Source organism: Mustela nivalis (genome assembly GCF_964662115.1).
Source record: "Mustela nivalis genome assembly, chromosome: 7".
NCBI classification, from domain to species: Eukaryota; Metazoa; Chordata; class Mammalia; order Carnivora; family Mustelidae; genus Mustela; species Mustela nivalis.
Window position 1 is genome coordinate 6,816,436 of NC_139026.1, and position 13,636 is coordinate 6,830,071.

Sequence of the window (13,636 nt, forward strand, 5' to 3'; positions counted from 1 at the left end):
CACTGTTTTCAGGGCTCCACACCTGGCCCAGCCTGGCTCACTAGCTCGATGAGGGGCCACTGCTCTTTGCTTAAGGTCAGCAAAGGGCCAGACACCCGAACCTGGTGGCCCAGACCTTCCTAGTCCAACTGCTGACGGTGGAACCCAGCCTCTGAGGCACAGCTTGGAGCCTCTCCCGTCTCCTCCAGTCCCTTTCTCAGACTGATTTCCTTTTGACCTTGTCTTATGGCTACTGCTCCATGGTGACTGCTGGTCACTGGAGACTTACTCTGGGCCAGGCACTGTACCTGATACCCATTTTCTTGCTGAGGATTTCCAAATACAGCCCAGACCTCACCTGTGACTTCCAAACTTCCCCAGCCGGCTGCCTGCTCCACATTTCCACTTGACGTCCCAGAGGCAGCTCAAACGCCCTTCGTCCCACACTGAGCCTAATGGGATGCGCCCCCCCCCCAAAACCTGGTCCTCCTACAGCCTCCCCTTCTGAGAACAGACCAACCCCATCCTTCCAGTTACTCTGCTCAGAAACCGTGCGGTGACCTGGATGCCAGGTCTCCTATTTGTCTCCTATTTCATATCTGCTCCATCGACAGCAACTGCTGGCTCCACCATCAACATATCCCTAGAATAGGCTCATTCCTTCCACCGCTGCCACTGTCGCCCTGGCCTGGGCCACACCTTCCCTGCTCCCCCACTGTTCGCCCTCACCCCTCTATTCTCCACCCAGGAGCCAGAGCGACTTTTAAAAAATATTGATCCATCATATACCTCCACCCCCCGCCCAATCCCTCCAGACCCTGCATATTCAGAACAATCCCGACTCTATGCACGACCTAGAGACTGCTACACCCTTGGGTCCCTACCAACCTCTTCCTGCCAGGCACTAAGCAGCTCCGTTCTCCCGGGCAGTCTTTCTGTACCAAGCTGGCTCCTGCCTCAAGGCCTCTAGCCTTGCTCTTCCCTCTGCCCGGCGTGCCCGCCCTACCCTTCCTCGCTCCAACACCACCTCCCCAGGAGGCCCTCCCTGACCGTCTTATCCCGAATGCCCCAGCCTGAGGCCCCCCCCCCAGCCCTTTGCTTTGCTTTACTTTCCTCTCAGCGCTGAGCACGTCTGAAATTACATAAGCCTGTTTCATCAACTCGAAGAGGACATCAATTGTCAGATGCACCGTTATTTTATGTTACATCCAAAACAGTGCTGCTAAATTGCATTACAGCACACAGTGGGGGAAACCTGTGTCCTAGAACAGATGGAACGTGGGATTTATACTACTGGTTACACGGCCTGCCTTGCCCTTACTTATAGATCGCAGATGTTCCCGGAGAGCAAGGACCGGAGCTGGAGGCAGACCCTTAACCGCTGAGCCGCCCAGGCGCCACAAGGTGGAGGGTACGATCACCAGGTCACAGGGGTCGACAAATGGAGACTCAGTGAGGGGAAGTGACCCACCGGTGACCAACCAGGCAACGGGGCTCTGCCTCCTCTCCCTTTCTACGTGTGTTCCCCCGGCAGTGCTCGGTCCAGGGAAAAACCCAAGACCTTTCTGGAGTGGGAGGCTCCCCGAGAGCAGAGCCTTTGTGTCCTTTGTGATCTCCCTGATGTCTGGGGGGTAGGGGGGACAGCTCCTGCAGAGCCCCCCCCAGTAACTGCCCCTTGTGACCTCCCTCTGCCACCTGCCCAGGGCTGGCCCATCTACCCTCGGGCCAATCCTGCGCCTCTCCCCTACCGCCTGGCCGCCCCTGCCCAGCCCCCTCACCTGAGTACTGCTGCAGCAGCCAGACTTTGAGCTCGATGAAGCTGTGGGCGAAGTGGCAGCTGTCTTCCCGCAGGCAGCCGTAGCGCACCTCGTGGCGGCACACGTCGAACTGGAAATGCTCCTGGAACTGGCGGATCTTGGAGTACTTGAGCGAGGTGGAGCGGACGATGTGCACCAGGCACCTGGCAGGCAGAGGGCAGGGGGGAGGGGCACGATGCAGGCTGGAGCCCCCTCCCCTCTCCCTCGAGTCCCTCAGGTACAGCGCAAGCCTAAGGGGAGGGGCTTCCTGCCCTATTAAAAGGCTTCCAAAATAGGACAGCACGGTAGGCAAGAGGTGGGGGTCCTACACTCAGGCCGTCCTGGCGGTGTGTTCCTTTCCTGGCCTCAATCCAGGGCCAGCTCCAAGGTGGCACTGCCAGCCGGAGGCCACAGATCCCACCTGCTAGGAGGCTGGGAGAAGGGAGTGCCGGCGGGGGGGGGGGTCGCATGGGGGGGAAAGACAAGCAGGTTCCCAGCCTGATGCCCCAGAACCAGAGAAGCAGGATTCCAGCACCTCCTCTGGGACAGCATTTTATTTTATTTTATTTGTTGTTGTTCTCTAGTTTGTATTTCGTAATCATAGGGGTAACTCTGCAGGTTGCGATCTGGGGGTCGTGGGCCAGAGCCCCGCGTGGGGCTCCCGCCTAGCGTGGGGCTCCCGCCCAGCATGGACTCTGCTTGAGACTCTCTTTCCCTCTGCCTTTACCCTTCCCACTCATGTTTTCTCTCTCTCTCAAATCAATCAATCAATCTTAAAACACACACACACACAAAACCGTTAATTCTGCAATCCAGCCAGATCCGGAGGGGCGTAAGGAAAATACAGAACCCATAGAACCGCAGCGAGAACACAAAGATGATAGGGTATTTTGAGCCGCTGGGGGCAAGGGGTGCTCTCCTGAGCTACAGAAGGAATAGTCTGGTGGTTAAGATAAAACACAAGTCAAATAGATTAGAATTGTGGGACAGGATTTTAACGATGATAACGACAACCCTAGAAGATTGGCTTCATCATCAACTTCCCAGACAGGAAAACCAAGGGCCACAGGACATGAAACAGGCATTGACCAGGCTGGGAGAGGACCCAGGTTTGTCTGACTCAGGGCCCAGGGCTCTAATCATCCATGTGGGGGGAGCCAAGGGGAGTCAGAGGGAGCAAAGGTGGGTGCCAGGCCTGACCCAGACCCTCCTACTCATTGTCTGCTGCCAATGTCATGGGAGCAGGGGGCACCGGTTGGGAGTCAGAGAAGTGGCCTCTCACGTGCCTACTGAGTGAGCTACTTCCAAGCCCCATCAGTACAACAGAGACTGTAAGATGCTGGCTCTGAGCCCTAAATTCTGCACCTCGCCTTGGCACCCTAGATCCACCCATCAGTTGCTCCCCAGGGATCTGAACCACCCCGGCTCTCCGTGGGCCCTTGCTCCTAGGCCCAGGCTGTGGGTCCCACTCACTTGTTGTTGTAGAAGCTGTGCTTGGCAGCCAGGTTGGAGCAGACCGACGGGGAGTCCTTGGTGCCTTTGCTGATGATCCGGGGCTTACTGTCAAAGCAGATCTGCCCAGGGAGGAGAGGGGCTGGGACCCAGCACAACCACGCCGGGAGGGGCAGACTGGGTCCCTGCTAGCCCTGCTCTAAGTCAGGGGAGTGAGAAAGGGCACCTCAGGCTCTGTGGCTCCCACCTCTCTGACTCTGGCCCCTGGATAGCCTGGGCTGTGTCTCTGGGGTCCCACCACTCCAGATGCCTGGGGCAGGGTGCAACTCTAGGTCTCTGGGCCCGAGTTTCCTCAGCTGGAAACTGGGGTGACCGTGCCTGCTGTTCCACAGGTCCACTGGGAAGCTCAGAAAGGACACAACAGAATTGCAAATGCTTTGGAAAGTACATGCAGCTGCTGGCTGGGAGCTCTGAAGGGAGCGGCCAGTCCACCTGCTCTGAGAGTTGCGGGGGGAAGGGCTGGCTGTGCACTGGGTCAAGGTTGGGTTGAGCGGCACCAACCCTGCCAGCAACCTGGATCCAGACCTCTGGCTCCACGTGGAGAGGGATCTGACCCTGACACTGCCCTCAACATGCTCCGATCAGGCAGGGAAGCCGGTGGCCGGCAGGGTCTGCTGTGGCAGCTCTGGGGAAGGAATTTATGACAACTTGGCAGAGCTGCTGGGATCAGAGCTGAGCCTCAGAGCGTCCAAGATATGGGAACACAGGGAGGGCACTCCCGGGAGAGGGGACAGCCTGGATACAGGCAGGCAAGTGGGCAGGGAGACGTGCTAGGCACCGGAGCCCGCACAGCTGGACAAGGAGATGTGGGGAGGGCAAGTACGTACAGCACCTGGTGCCCACCCTGGCCTCTGATGGCCATTTGGAAAGAGCGGGCAGGACTCTCTTTCTTTTCTTGAGCGAGACAGGGTCCTATGGGCCTTTCTGGCAGTCCAAGCACCTACTTGATTCTCAAGTCAGGCCTCCCAAACGGCCAGGTGCCAGGACTGACATCTGATAACAGGGCACTCCAGGGAGCCCCTCCCCAGTGCCATCTACGCCATTGACTGTGGGGTGGCAGGCAAGTGGGACAGCACAGTAGGCAAGAGGTGGGGGTCCTCACAGCGGGTACCTCACAGAGGAAAGTGAAGATGCCCTGGTGCTCCTTAAGGAGCTTGGCGATGGTGAGGCTGCCGCGCTTGACGCCCCCCAGCGGGTCAAAGAGAAGGTCACGGTTGAGGGTGCCCTTCCGCTCCTCTGTCCACACGTCGATCTCCTCCTGATGGTAGGCGAAGGTGCAGTTATCCCCGTACTTACAGTCCTGCTTGTTAATCATGTCTGCAAAGAGGCAACAGGACACACGTTCTGCCAGGCGGGACGGTAGCCCGCAGAGCCCCCAGGACCTCTGCTGCAGCAGGCGGGACTCAGGCTCCTCCCCACCGTGGCCAGGGGGGCGGGGGGGCTGCTGCTCGGGACTCGGGTGGGGCCAAGCCACAGAGCTGGGGAAAGCCCATCCCAGGCCAGGTCCCTCCTCCGCTCCACACCCATGCTGAGGGCAGTGCCTGCCTTTTCCATCCACCAAGGATGCAGTCATCGCACTCTACCACCCCACAAAGCTGCCTTCTGGGGGTCGGGCAGGATGAGAGGTAGGATGAAGGGCTTTGCAGATGAACACAGCCTCGAAATAAACACACGGGGTTTTACTCTCATTATGCACCAGGAAAATACCACTGGTTAAGGGCCTGGGCCTTGGAATCTGGCAGACTTGGGCTGGGAGTCCCTGTTATTCCTCAGCTGTCTGTCCCATAAACAGAAACCATTGGGTTGTTGTGCAGATTAAGTGAAATAATAAAGCCCCTGGGGACCAAGGGCGCCTGGCTGGCTCAATCGGTAGAGCATGTAACTCTTGATCTCAGGGCCGGGAGTCCAAACCCCACGCTGGGTGTGGAACCTACTTTAAAACAGAAAGCATGGGGCGCCTGGGTGTCTCAGGCATTAAGCGCCTGCCTTCAGCTCAGGTCATGATTCCAGGGTCCTGGGTTCAAGCCCCAAGTCAGACTCTCTACTCGGCAGGAAGCCTGCTTCTCCCTCTCCCTCTCCCACTCCCCCTGCTTGTGTTCCCTTTCTGGCTGTCTCTCTGTCAAATAAATCTTAAAATCAAATCAAATAAATAAATAAATAAATAAAACAAAAAAACGGAACAAAAACCAAACCCCCCCCCCCGGAAACCAGGGAGTTGGGAGGGCAGCAGGCTCACAACCTGGAGCCCTGCCATCTCCTGGTGGCGGAAATGGTTTTTCTTTCTCTCCCCTGCTCACACTCTAAGTCTGCCCTGCTTCACCCTTCTGCCAGGCTGCTGGCACACAAGGACAAGGGAGCCAGTGGACAGATGGTCACCACTGGCTGCTCTGTGCCCGAACCAGCTCTGCACCGGGCAGGGAACCCTGTATGGAAAGGCTTCCCAAGATCTGGGTGCTGCTTGATCAAGTTCAAGATCAAGATCAAGTGTGCAAAGGAGTCCGGGTTCTGGGTGGTTACAGACGGGGGACTTGTAAGCCTCAGAGAGTATGGACTTCATCTACACTGGCCAGGGGAGGGCTGACTGAGGCCTTCAAGCCCAGAAGCGACATGTCCTTAAGATCCTGCTGGGAGGACAGGTCACTGGTCCAGAGAGCCTAGGGCTAGAGCCTCCGGCTGGGTTGAGGGACAAAGGCGGAACCTCCTGAAGCCTCAGCTTCCCAGCCCTGAGTTGTGAGGATGCGTGATGGTGGGTACAGAAGGGCGACACTAGAAGTGCCCAGCAATGTCGTGACTACTTGTAGAGAGCCGTGAAGACTGCTCCAAGACGCTTGCTTGGGAAATCGAAGTCGGCAAGCAAGGTACCCGACAAACGTCCATTAAATACCGGCCATGTCGCCGTGAGCCAGAAGTGGGGACAATGGCAACACTAACATTTAAAAGCTAATACTTATCAATCTGTTTACTCTACTATGTACCAGTCCTATGTGCTTTACGTGGCTTCTCCCCACATCCTTCCCACAGTCCTTCGGGCCCCTGCAGCTGTGACAGCAACCGCTCTCCACGGACTGCCTGGCTCTCACGCTCAGTAGGGGCTTTCGCTGGAATGGAACATCTCAAATGTTCTCCCCCAGTCTGTGGAGCTGTCAAGACAGGGCCTAGATGCTCATTCTGCTGTGGGATGACTCCTCGATGAATGTCTTCCTCCGCCCACCGGTGAGGAAGGGCAGAGCCAAGGCTGGGTGTGAGAGGAGCTAGGCCCTGGCCACACTGCCGGCCCCCGCCGCGGCGCACCCACCTTTGCACAGGTAGTAGGAGCCCACAAAGCTGGTCTTGGTGGGCCGGGGCCGGATCCGCTTCCAGGTCTGGTCCTCGGAGCTCCGGAGCCGGCCAAGCAGGATGTCCCGCTTACACTTGTGTTCAAGGCCCTCGCGGTAGGTGTAGTCGCCCGCCTTGGGCCCTGCGGGGACACGTGGACAGAGACAGATTTCAGGTGGAGGGCTGAGGGGTGACAGCTGATGGTCTCAAGCAGTGGGACTTGGACCCTTGCCTAAAAATCTCCCTCCGTCAGCCGGGCCTCCTTTCTTCGCCAGGTGCTCCCTAGAGACAGGGGGCCCCTCCAAGGACCCCTTTCTAGAACCCACCCCCCCTTTCATCACCACTCGGACTCTCCAGGATTTCTCTAGAAGGAATGAGGAAGACAGCACCTGGCAGAGAGCAGGCCCGTCCCTTTCTCATCCTGAGTGGAAGGGCACTGCTCGAATTCACGGTGCCAGATCTGCTTCGGTCAAGTCTCTGACCCAGGGCCTCCTCTCCACTGACAATGGGGAAATAGCCCTGCGGGGACGCCATGCGACCTGGCCGTGCCAGCACCAGCTGCGCAGTCCAAAGGGTGTGACAGGCCGCGGGTGTGTGGACTGGGGAGGCAGCCTGAGGTCCGTGTGAGGAAAGACTTTATCATGGGCGCAGCCATCCAGCAAGATGGCGCCCTGCTCCCCGCCCCTGCAGGTCCATGGGCGTTTTGCTGGGAGGACTCTCAGGGGTGACATGCATGTGGCCAGGGGTGAAGGGGAAGATCCTGCAGTGTGTGGACAACAACTGGACAGCCTCTGAGGTCCTGTCAACTCATACCCCTCAGATGGAGAATCCTAGATTACTAAGACATTTAAACTTGGCCTCCCAAAATAATATTGCACTAAAACGTCCGGGATTCTGGCAAATGAGTCTCAGACTAGAATTCTAAGATTCCAGATGTGCTGAAAACTGTCTCCCAGCATTGGGCATCTACTGTGAATGGCTTCTGTCACCTCCCTTGGATCTGGGAGCTGGGAATCTAGGAACTACATTTCCCAGACTCCTTTGCCTCCAGGGTTCCAGGCCAGGTTTGTATCCACCCAGAGAGATGTTCTTGTGGGAGAAGTGGATGGTGAATCGGAGGTGGCACGAGGTGTGGGCTAACGTGTTCCTGCCGCAGCCAGCTGGACGCCATCCCATGGCCGTGCGGCAGCCTCTGGGCTGGGGGAGGCTGCGATGCAGCAGCCCCTGACTCCCATGAGAGAGCGGCACAACTCAGCTCTGGTCCTGGGCTTGTGAAGGAGCAGCCCAGAGGCTGGGGAGACTCCTAGCTTCTGCTCCTCTAGCCTTTGTGGCAATTTTGAAAGCCCCAGAACCCCATGTTCTACACCCTCCCCCAACTCCCCACCTGCTCAAAATACACAGAGGGGCTCCTGTTTTCCCATTTTCCTCTGACTGGTACACTAGGGCTCTGTCACCCCAGGAGGCTATTCCGGATTCCCAGTATCTCTGGGCAGAGGGGTAGAGGAATATGAAGGAGTCACATTACCTGTTTTGGGGTAGCAGAGCTGGCAGGCTTGCTTGAACTCATGGGTGGCAGCCAAGGGGTTCTTGATGAGCAAGGCGGTGTTGGGCATGGAGGGCTCGGGCTGTGACAAGAGGAGGTTGGCCATCTTGGGCACCGGACCCTGGCTGGAGCCACTGAAGCCAGCCTGGGCACCAGAGGTTGGGGGGCTCTATGACCCCCCCATCCTACCCAAGAGCATAACTGTAGCCCAGGACCCACCCCTTTCTCCTACCCTACTGGCTAGGGAATTCTTTAAATAAGGAAATTCCTTATAACGTGATCCAAGAATCTGTAACATTGGGATTGAACTCGCCTTGAGGGGGTGCGTGGGTGACACTAATCTTCGCCCAGAACCTTCCCTTGAGCAAAAGCCTAACATGAAAGCAGAGAAACAGGAATGGCCCCAATCGGGGCCTACGCACATCTGCTCCCCACTCCCGGCCTCTACTTCCCAAGCCCCCAGGGCATCAGCAGATGGGGAAAAAGGCAAGACCCAGAGAGGTTAGGTTACTTCCTCAGGGCCACACAGCTAGTGTCTAGGCTGAGGCCAGAGTGCAGAGGGCAGGCTGTCTGCTACGGCTCTCCTAAACAGAATGAGACGAGTCCCAAGAACAGGGATGTAACTAACCCTGGAGAAGTAACTTAAGCCCTGAGCCTCAATGTCCTCTTCTGTCAGACAAGGTTTGGGCCATGCCCTCAGCTTGCCCTCCCAGCATGTAGCTCAGTTTGGAAGGGCTAGGCAGAGGCCATTCTGAGGGTGCCTCTCCTTGGGGGGTGCAGGACCCCATCCCATGCGGAAGGCTCACCTCCACTCTGGAGCCCACCCCCACTTCCCTTCCACCGGAGAGGGCACAGGGTACCTGGTCACAGACCTGCGCCAAGCACTCACCGAGGGGGCTGGTTTCTGAGTACCACTTGGGGGACGATGGTCCTGTGAGTTGGTTTCCTCTGGGCAAGAAGACACAGGGGTCACCCGTCCTGCCCCGAAGGGTTGAGAAGTTTTCTGAGGACTTTCTCGTAGGCACTTCTAACTTGTCGAAACTACCCGGGCCACACAGCCTCTACTGTTTGTGCTGATCTCCTGACCCTACCCTCAAGGCCACTGCCCAGGGGCAGAGCAGTGTCCCAGCCTGAGCACGAGCAGCCTGTCTTACACCTGCCGTGGCCTCCACTGCCCCCGGAAGAAAGCCCAAGCTCTCAGTGTGGCTCAAAGGTCCTCTGACACCAGCTTCAGCTCTTCAAGGCCACCAACCCACCCTCCCCTCTTGCTGACGACCCTCCTCATCGGCCAGTCCCTCGGTCATGCAAGCCTGTGTCACCTGCTCCCCCGGACAGCAAGGACCTTCTCCTTTAAGATCTCCCTTAGCCATCAGTGACTTCAGGAAGTCTCCCTTTGGCTCCTGTGGCCTCCTGAGTCCCCCTGAGCCATGAGTGGCCTGGGCCAGGTCCTGCGAGGGCCCTGACAGCTCTGCTTCCTCTCTGGGCCCCTGGCACCCCGCTCAGAGTGGTGCTGAAGGAGCTTGTGGCCTGGCAGCCCTTCCCCTAGCCTCAGGAGCATCCCTGTGAGATCCTACCAACCCGGTGACCCCAGGGTCCCAGAAGGCTGGCCAGAGAGCACTATACTGCAAGTTCAGAGTCCTGGCCTAGCCCAGCTCCACAGTCTGGTCTTGAACAAGACACCCAGCCCCTCTGGCCTCAGCCGCACACTGGGCTGAACACTGCAGGAGACAAGGCAACTCAGAGGCGGTGGCCCTGAACCATGATGGCGACAGAGGGCCTGGACCTCGGCTGAACTGAGTGGTGATCCCAGCTCCGCCCCCCCCCCAGAGATTGGAGATGCCGTGGTACTTTGAAAACTGCCAAGGGGGTGGGGGTGCCCGTGCCCACCCAGGGCTTACCCACAAAGGAGTTGGGCTTGTCCAGGGCACCACGGGTGGAGCCAAAGCTGTCGAGGGCATCCAAACGCGTATCTGAGTACGGCAGCAGGTCGAGGGAGTCCAGTGCCGAGCCTGGGGGGTCAAGGGCGTCCAGCACAGAGGCAGCCAGCTTCTTGGAGGGGTCCATGACGAGGCCAAAGGAGGCCGGGGGCAGGGGGCTGGAGACGGGGATGGAGCCGCCCACTACAGGGGGCAGCAGTGGGGTCCCACCGGGGAACACGGGTATCAGCTGCGGCAACTCGCTGGGCACACCGCTGCCAGGCAGGCCACCCTGGACCAAGGACTGTGAGGTGAGGAACAAAAGGAGGGGTTGGAGGAGAACTTGACCACCCGGGCCTGGGCAGAGGCAGGCTCCCCAGGCCCCAGGTAGGCAAGCCAACCCTCTGTGCCGCAGCCCCCACCCATCCCACGAGTGGAGCCAGGGATATTCACGGTCCCTCTGGTTGTGCAGTCTTTTTTTTTTTTTAAGATTTTATTTATTCACTTGAGAGAGAGAGAGCACAAGCAGGGGGAGAGGCAGAGGGAGAGGGAAAAGCAAGCTCCCCGCTGAGCTGGGAGCCTGATGCGGGGCTCGATCCCAGGACCTGGAGATCATGACCTGAGCTGAGGGCAGACGCTTAACCATCTGAGCCCCCCAGGTGCCCCACGGTTGTGCATTCTATAGAGCTTCATGTTTATATTCCAAGCAGGTCCCTTTCCCTCCTCAGGCCTCAGTTTCTCCAACTGTGACATGGAGATGGGACCGCCCCCCCCCCTGCTTGTGGGACAGGAGGATGAATATGCTGGGGTCCGGGCTGGGGGAGGGGCTCCGGGGAGCAGAAGGGCGGCGACTCGGCTCACCAGTGAGTCCAGGAGGGTGTCCAGCTCCGGCCCAAAGACATCCCCGTCGGAAAAGTCGTCCAGGCTCTCAGTGCCAGGGAGGGCCCTGCTGCTGCTGTCCAGGGGGGCCAGCAGGTCCAGAACATGAGGGAACAGGGGCATCGTGGGGGTAGAGGGGAGGGGGGCCGGGGAGCCTCGCAGGTCCACGTAGCAGTCTGTGGATGGGAGGGGGGACCAGTAGCCATGGGGGCTCCTGCTTGGCGGTGGGGGGAGGTGCCCTGGGGCCCTAGGGTCCTCACACAGCACCTTCCCTCCTTTCCGAGCTCCAGTCAGGAGCCCTGCCTGCGCTGGCCTGACTCGGGGGCCAGAGGCTCAGTCACCAGAAGGAAGGCCACCAGAGACCAGGACAGGGTCCTTCGATTCTGTGTTCTCTCTCGAAAGGACCTGGCTCAGGGCCTGACTATCCTACCTGGGGAGAAGCAACGCCTTCTCTAAGGGACACTTATCACTCTTCCTGGAAGCCAGTGAGGAAGAGAAGGGGACTCCCAGTTGGGGGAGGGGCTGGCCTGGGGTGCCCCCCACCCTCTCCTCCCTGAGAGGGAGTGTGGTTTCCTAGACCCGCTATTTCCTTTCATGCTTCAGGGGGTCGCTAGGGCAGGGAGCCCTCAGCTGAGGGCTGAGCCCTCCCTGAGGACCCGTCCCTGCCCTGTGCCCTCAGATCAGGGACACTACCTGTTTCGATGTCATCTATGGAGCCCAATCCATTGGAAGTTCCCTGTGGAGAGAAAGGACACAGAAGGTCAGGCACACATGGGCCGGGAAGGCCACGGTGCCTGCCCCTCCCCCATCCTGTAGCTGTTGCTGGAATGAAACCCAGGGCCGGACGGGCAGGAGCCAGGAGGCAGGGGGAGCGGGGTTAGACAAGCCTCAAGGCTTGTCCCTTTGCTTAGAGGGGTACCCTGAGAGGAAAGAGCTATAACCTCTGGAGCCTCAGTTTCCTTGCCCATCACAGGATAGGGTCCATACCCTGGGGACGGTGGTTGGTTTTTACCCAGCTGTGCCCTGCATGGATAGCCTGCAGCTCAAAGACAAAAGTGCCAAACCCGGAATCACCAGTGTCCCCTGCCCCAATCATGGCCCCAGGCTGAAGGAGTCCAGGTAGGATCCCACTGCCCCCCGTGCACCTGCTGTTGGAGGGAAAGCTGGGCTGCAGCTTGCTCTGGGGCCTGGCCAAGTTCCAAACCCTCCCTGGGCCTGCTCCCTTACCCGCAGATTAAGGATGGTACAGTCATCCACCTTCTAGAACTGTTAGGAGTTTGAAATCACTTGACATTTGCATAGAACTTAGGAAGTGCTTTCTGCCTGTCAAGATGTTGGCCTGGATGGACCCGCGTGCTGCCATCTCCCCTGCCTCGTGTCCCCCTCTGGCTGTGGCCTGAGTCATTCCTCAATCCTGGCACATCCTCCTCTTCTCTGAGTCCTGCACAGTCCCGCTGCAGTCCTCCTTCCCTGGCTGGCCCCCAGGTGACCTCATGTCCTCTGCGTGCCATCCGAGGGCAGAAGGAGGACTGGAATCTCCCTGATCGCCATCCTGTCCCATGGACCCGCAGCGGTGCTGACAGCAGCAGGATGCGGGGTCCTGCCTCCTGTCAGGCCAGGCCAGCGCCTCACTGCCCAGTGAGCTCAACCCTTGGTTCAGGCGCCCTGCAGTGTTGTCCTCCCCCAACCCCCCAAGTGCAAGGAGATGTCAGTCCAGGAGCCCGGGGAAGCTGCCACTGGGGTCAGAGAGGGGCTTGTCTGACTTGGGACTCGGGAGTCGGCCCCGACCCCAGACCCAGCCCTGTCCACTCCCGACCCCCACCCGCACAGATCACTCCTCACACCCTGGAGCCTGGCCCTGGCTTGGCAAAGATGAGCAGTTCAGTGTCTCCGGTGTGTTTGCTGCCATGCCGGGTCAGAGCTGCTGCTCTCCTGTGCGGCCGGAAGGAGAGGCCAGATGAAGGATGCTAGGGAAAGCCGTGCGTCTCCCTGCCCAGGGTGTCTAGGGCTCCCCGGGGCCCTGCCCACCACCCAGCTCTAGACTATCTTGCTAGGCTCATCTGTCCCTGCCTTTCCCTGCTATGGATACCCACCTAGCAGGTAACCGGCTGCTGGCTCCCCTGACTGCCTTCAGGTCGTCTACACAAGCACCCCGGGAACTGAGCACAATCATCTCTGTTTCACAGAGAGGAACCCAAAGCTCCAAGACAAATCATTTCTTTTAGGTTATGCTACCAGTTTGCAGAGACCTGACCTGTCTGCCTCCAAAGGGGTGCCAAGCGGAGGCACAGGACGAAGGATCCTACCGTCCTGCTCTCCGAGGAGCCTGTCGCACAGCCCGGCAGAAATGCACACACACACACTGCCTGGTGCGTGAGTAGGAGGTGAGGCCGGAGAGAGATGTCGGAACTCGACTGCTGGGGAGCCTGAATGCCAGGCAAGAGGATCCGGAGTTGATTACTTTTAAACAGACACTTTTATTAATAGCCACGGAGGGTCCCTATACTAGGGAGAGACCTAGAGGCTAGTCTGTCAGAGTTCATCTTGAGGGTACAGTAAGAGGAGGCTAGCCCTAGTGTCATGCGGCTTTAACCAGGGCAGTTGCTGTGGGAAGGGAAAGAAGCAGGAACATCCCATCACATACCCAACCAGGGTCACCCCAGCACAATCCTATAAGGTGCTGTTAAAACACTATC

At 58.6% G+C, this 13,636-nt stretch overlaps 1 protein-coding gene and 1 long non-coding RNA gene across 14 annotated transcripts in view; one reads left to right on the forward strand and one right to left on the reverse strand.

Moving 5' to 3' along the window:
- ZC3H7B (zinc finger CCCH-type containing 7B) overlaps positions 1–13,636 on the reverse strand; it is a 57,786-nt gene that overhangs the window by 8,727 nt on the left and 35,423 nt on the right. For 5 of the 13 annotated variants that reach the window (XM_082739975.1, XM_082739976.1, XM_082739966.1 and 2 more), the window contains exons 8-16: positions 11,634–11,676; positions 10,923–11,116; positions 10,044–10,365; positions 9,035–9,123; positions 8,128–8,227; positions 6,583–6,744; positions 4,399–4,604; positions 3,249–3,349; positions 1,758–1,939 (exon numbers count right to left, since the gene is read on the reverse strand). In XM_082739975.1, coding sequence (XP_082596101.1) covers positions 1,758–1,939; positions 3,249–3,349; positions 4,399–4,604; positions 6,583–6,744; positions 8,128–8,227; positions 9,035–9,123; positions 10,044–10,365; positions 10,923–11,116; positions 11,634–11,676 — 1,399 coding nt within the window. Of the gene's footprint in view, positions 1–1,757; positions 1,940–3,248; positions 3,350–4,398; positions 4,605–6,582; positions 6,745–8,127; positions 8,291–9,034; positions 9,124–10,043; positions 10,366–10,922; positions 11,117–11,633; positions 11,677–13,636 lie in introns of all 13 variants that reach the window. The other 8 variants (XM_082739967.1, XM_082739968.1, XM_082739969.1 and 5 more) reach the window with 3 other exon arrangements.
- LOC309869271 lies at positions 2,327–5,454 on the forward strand. Its single transcript, XR_014314085.1, has 2 exons — positions 2,327–5,156; positions 5,259–5,454. It is a non-coding gene; the product is annotated as an uncharacterized lncRNA (long non-coding RNA).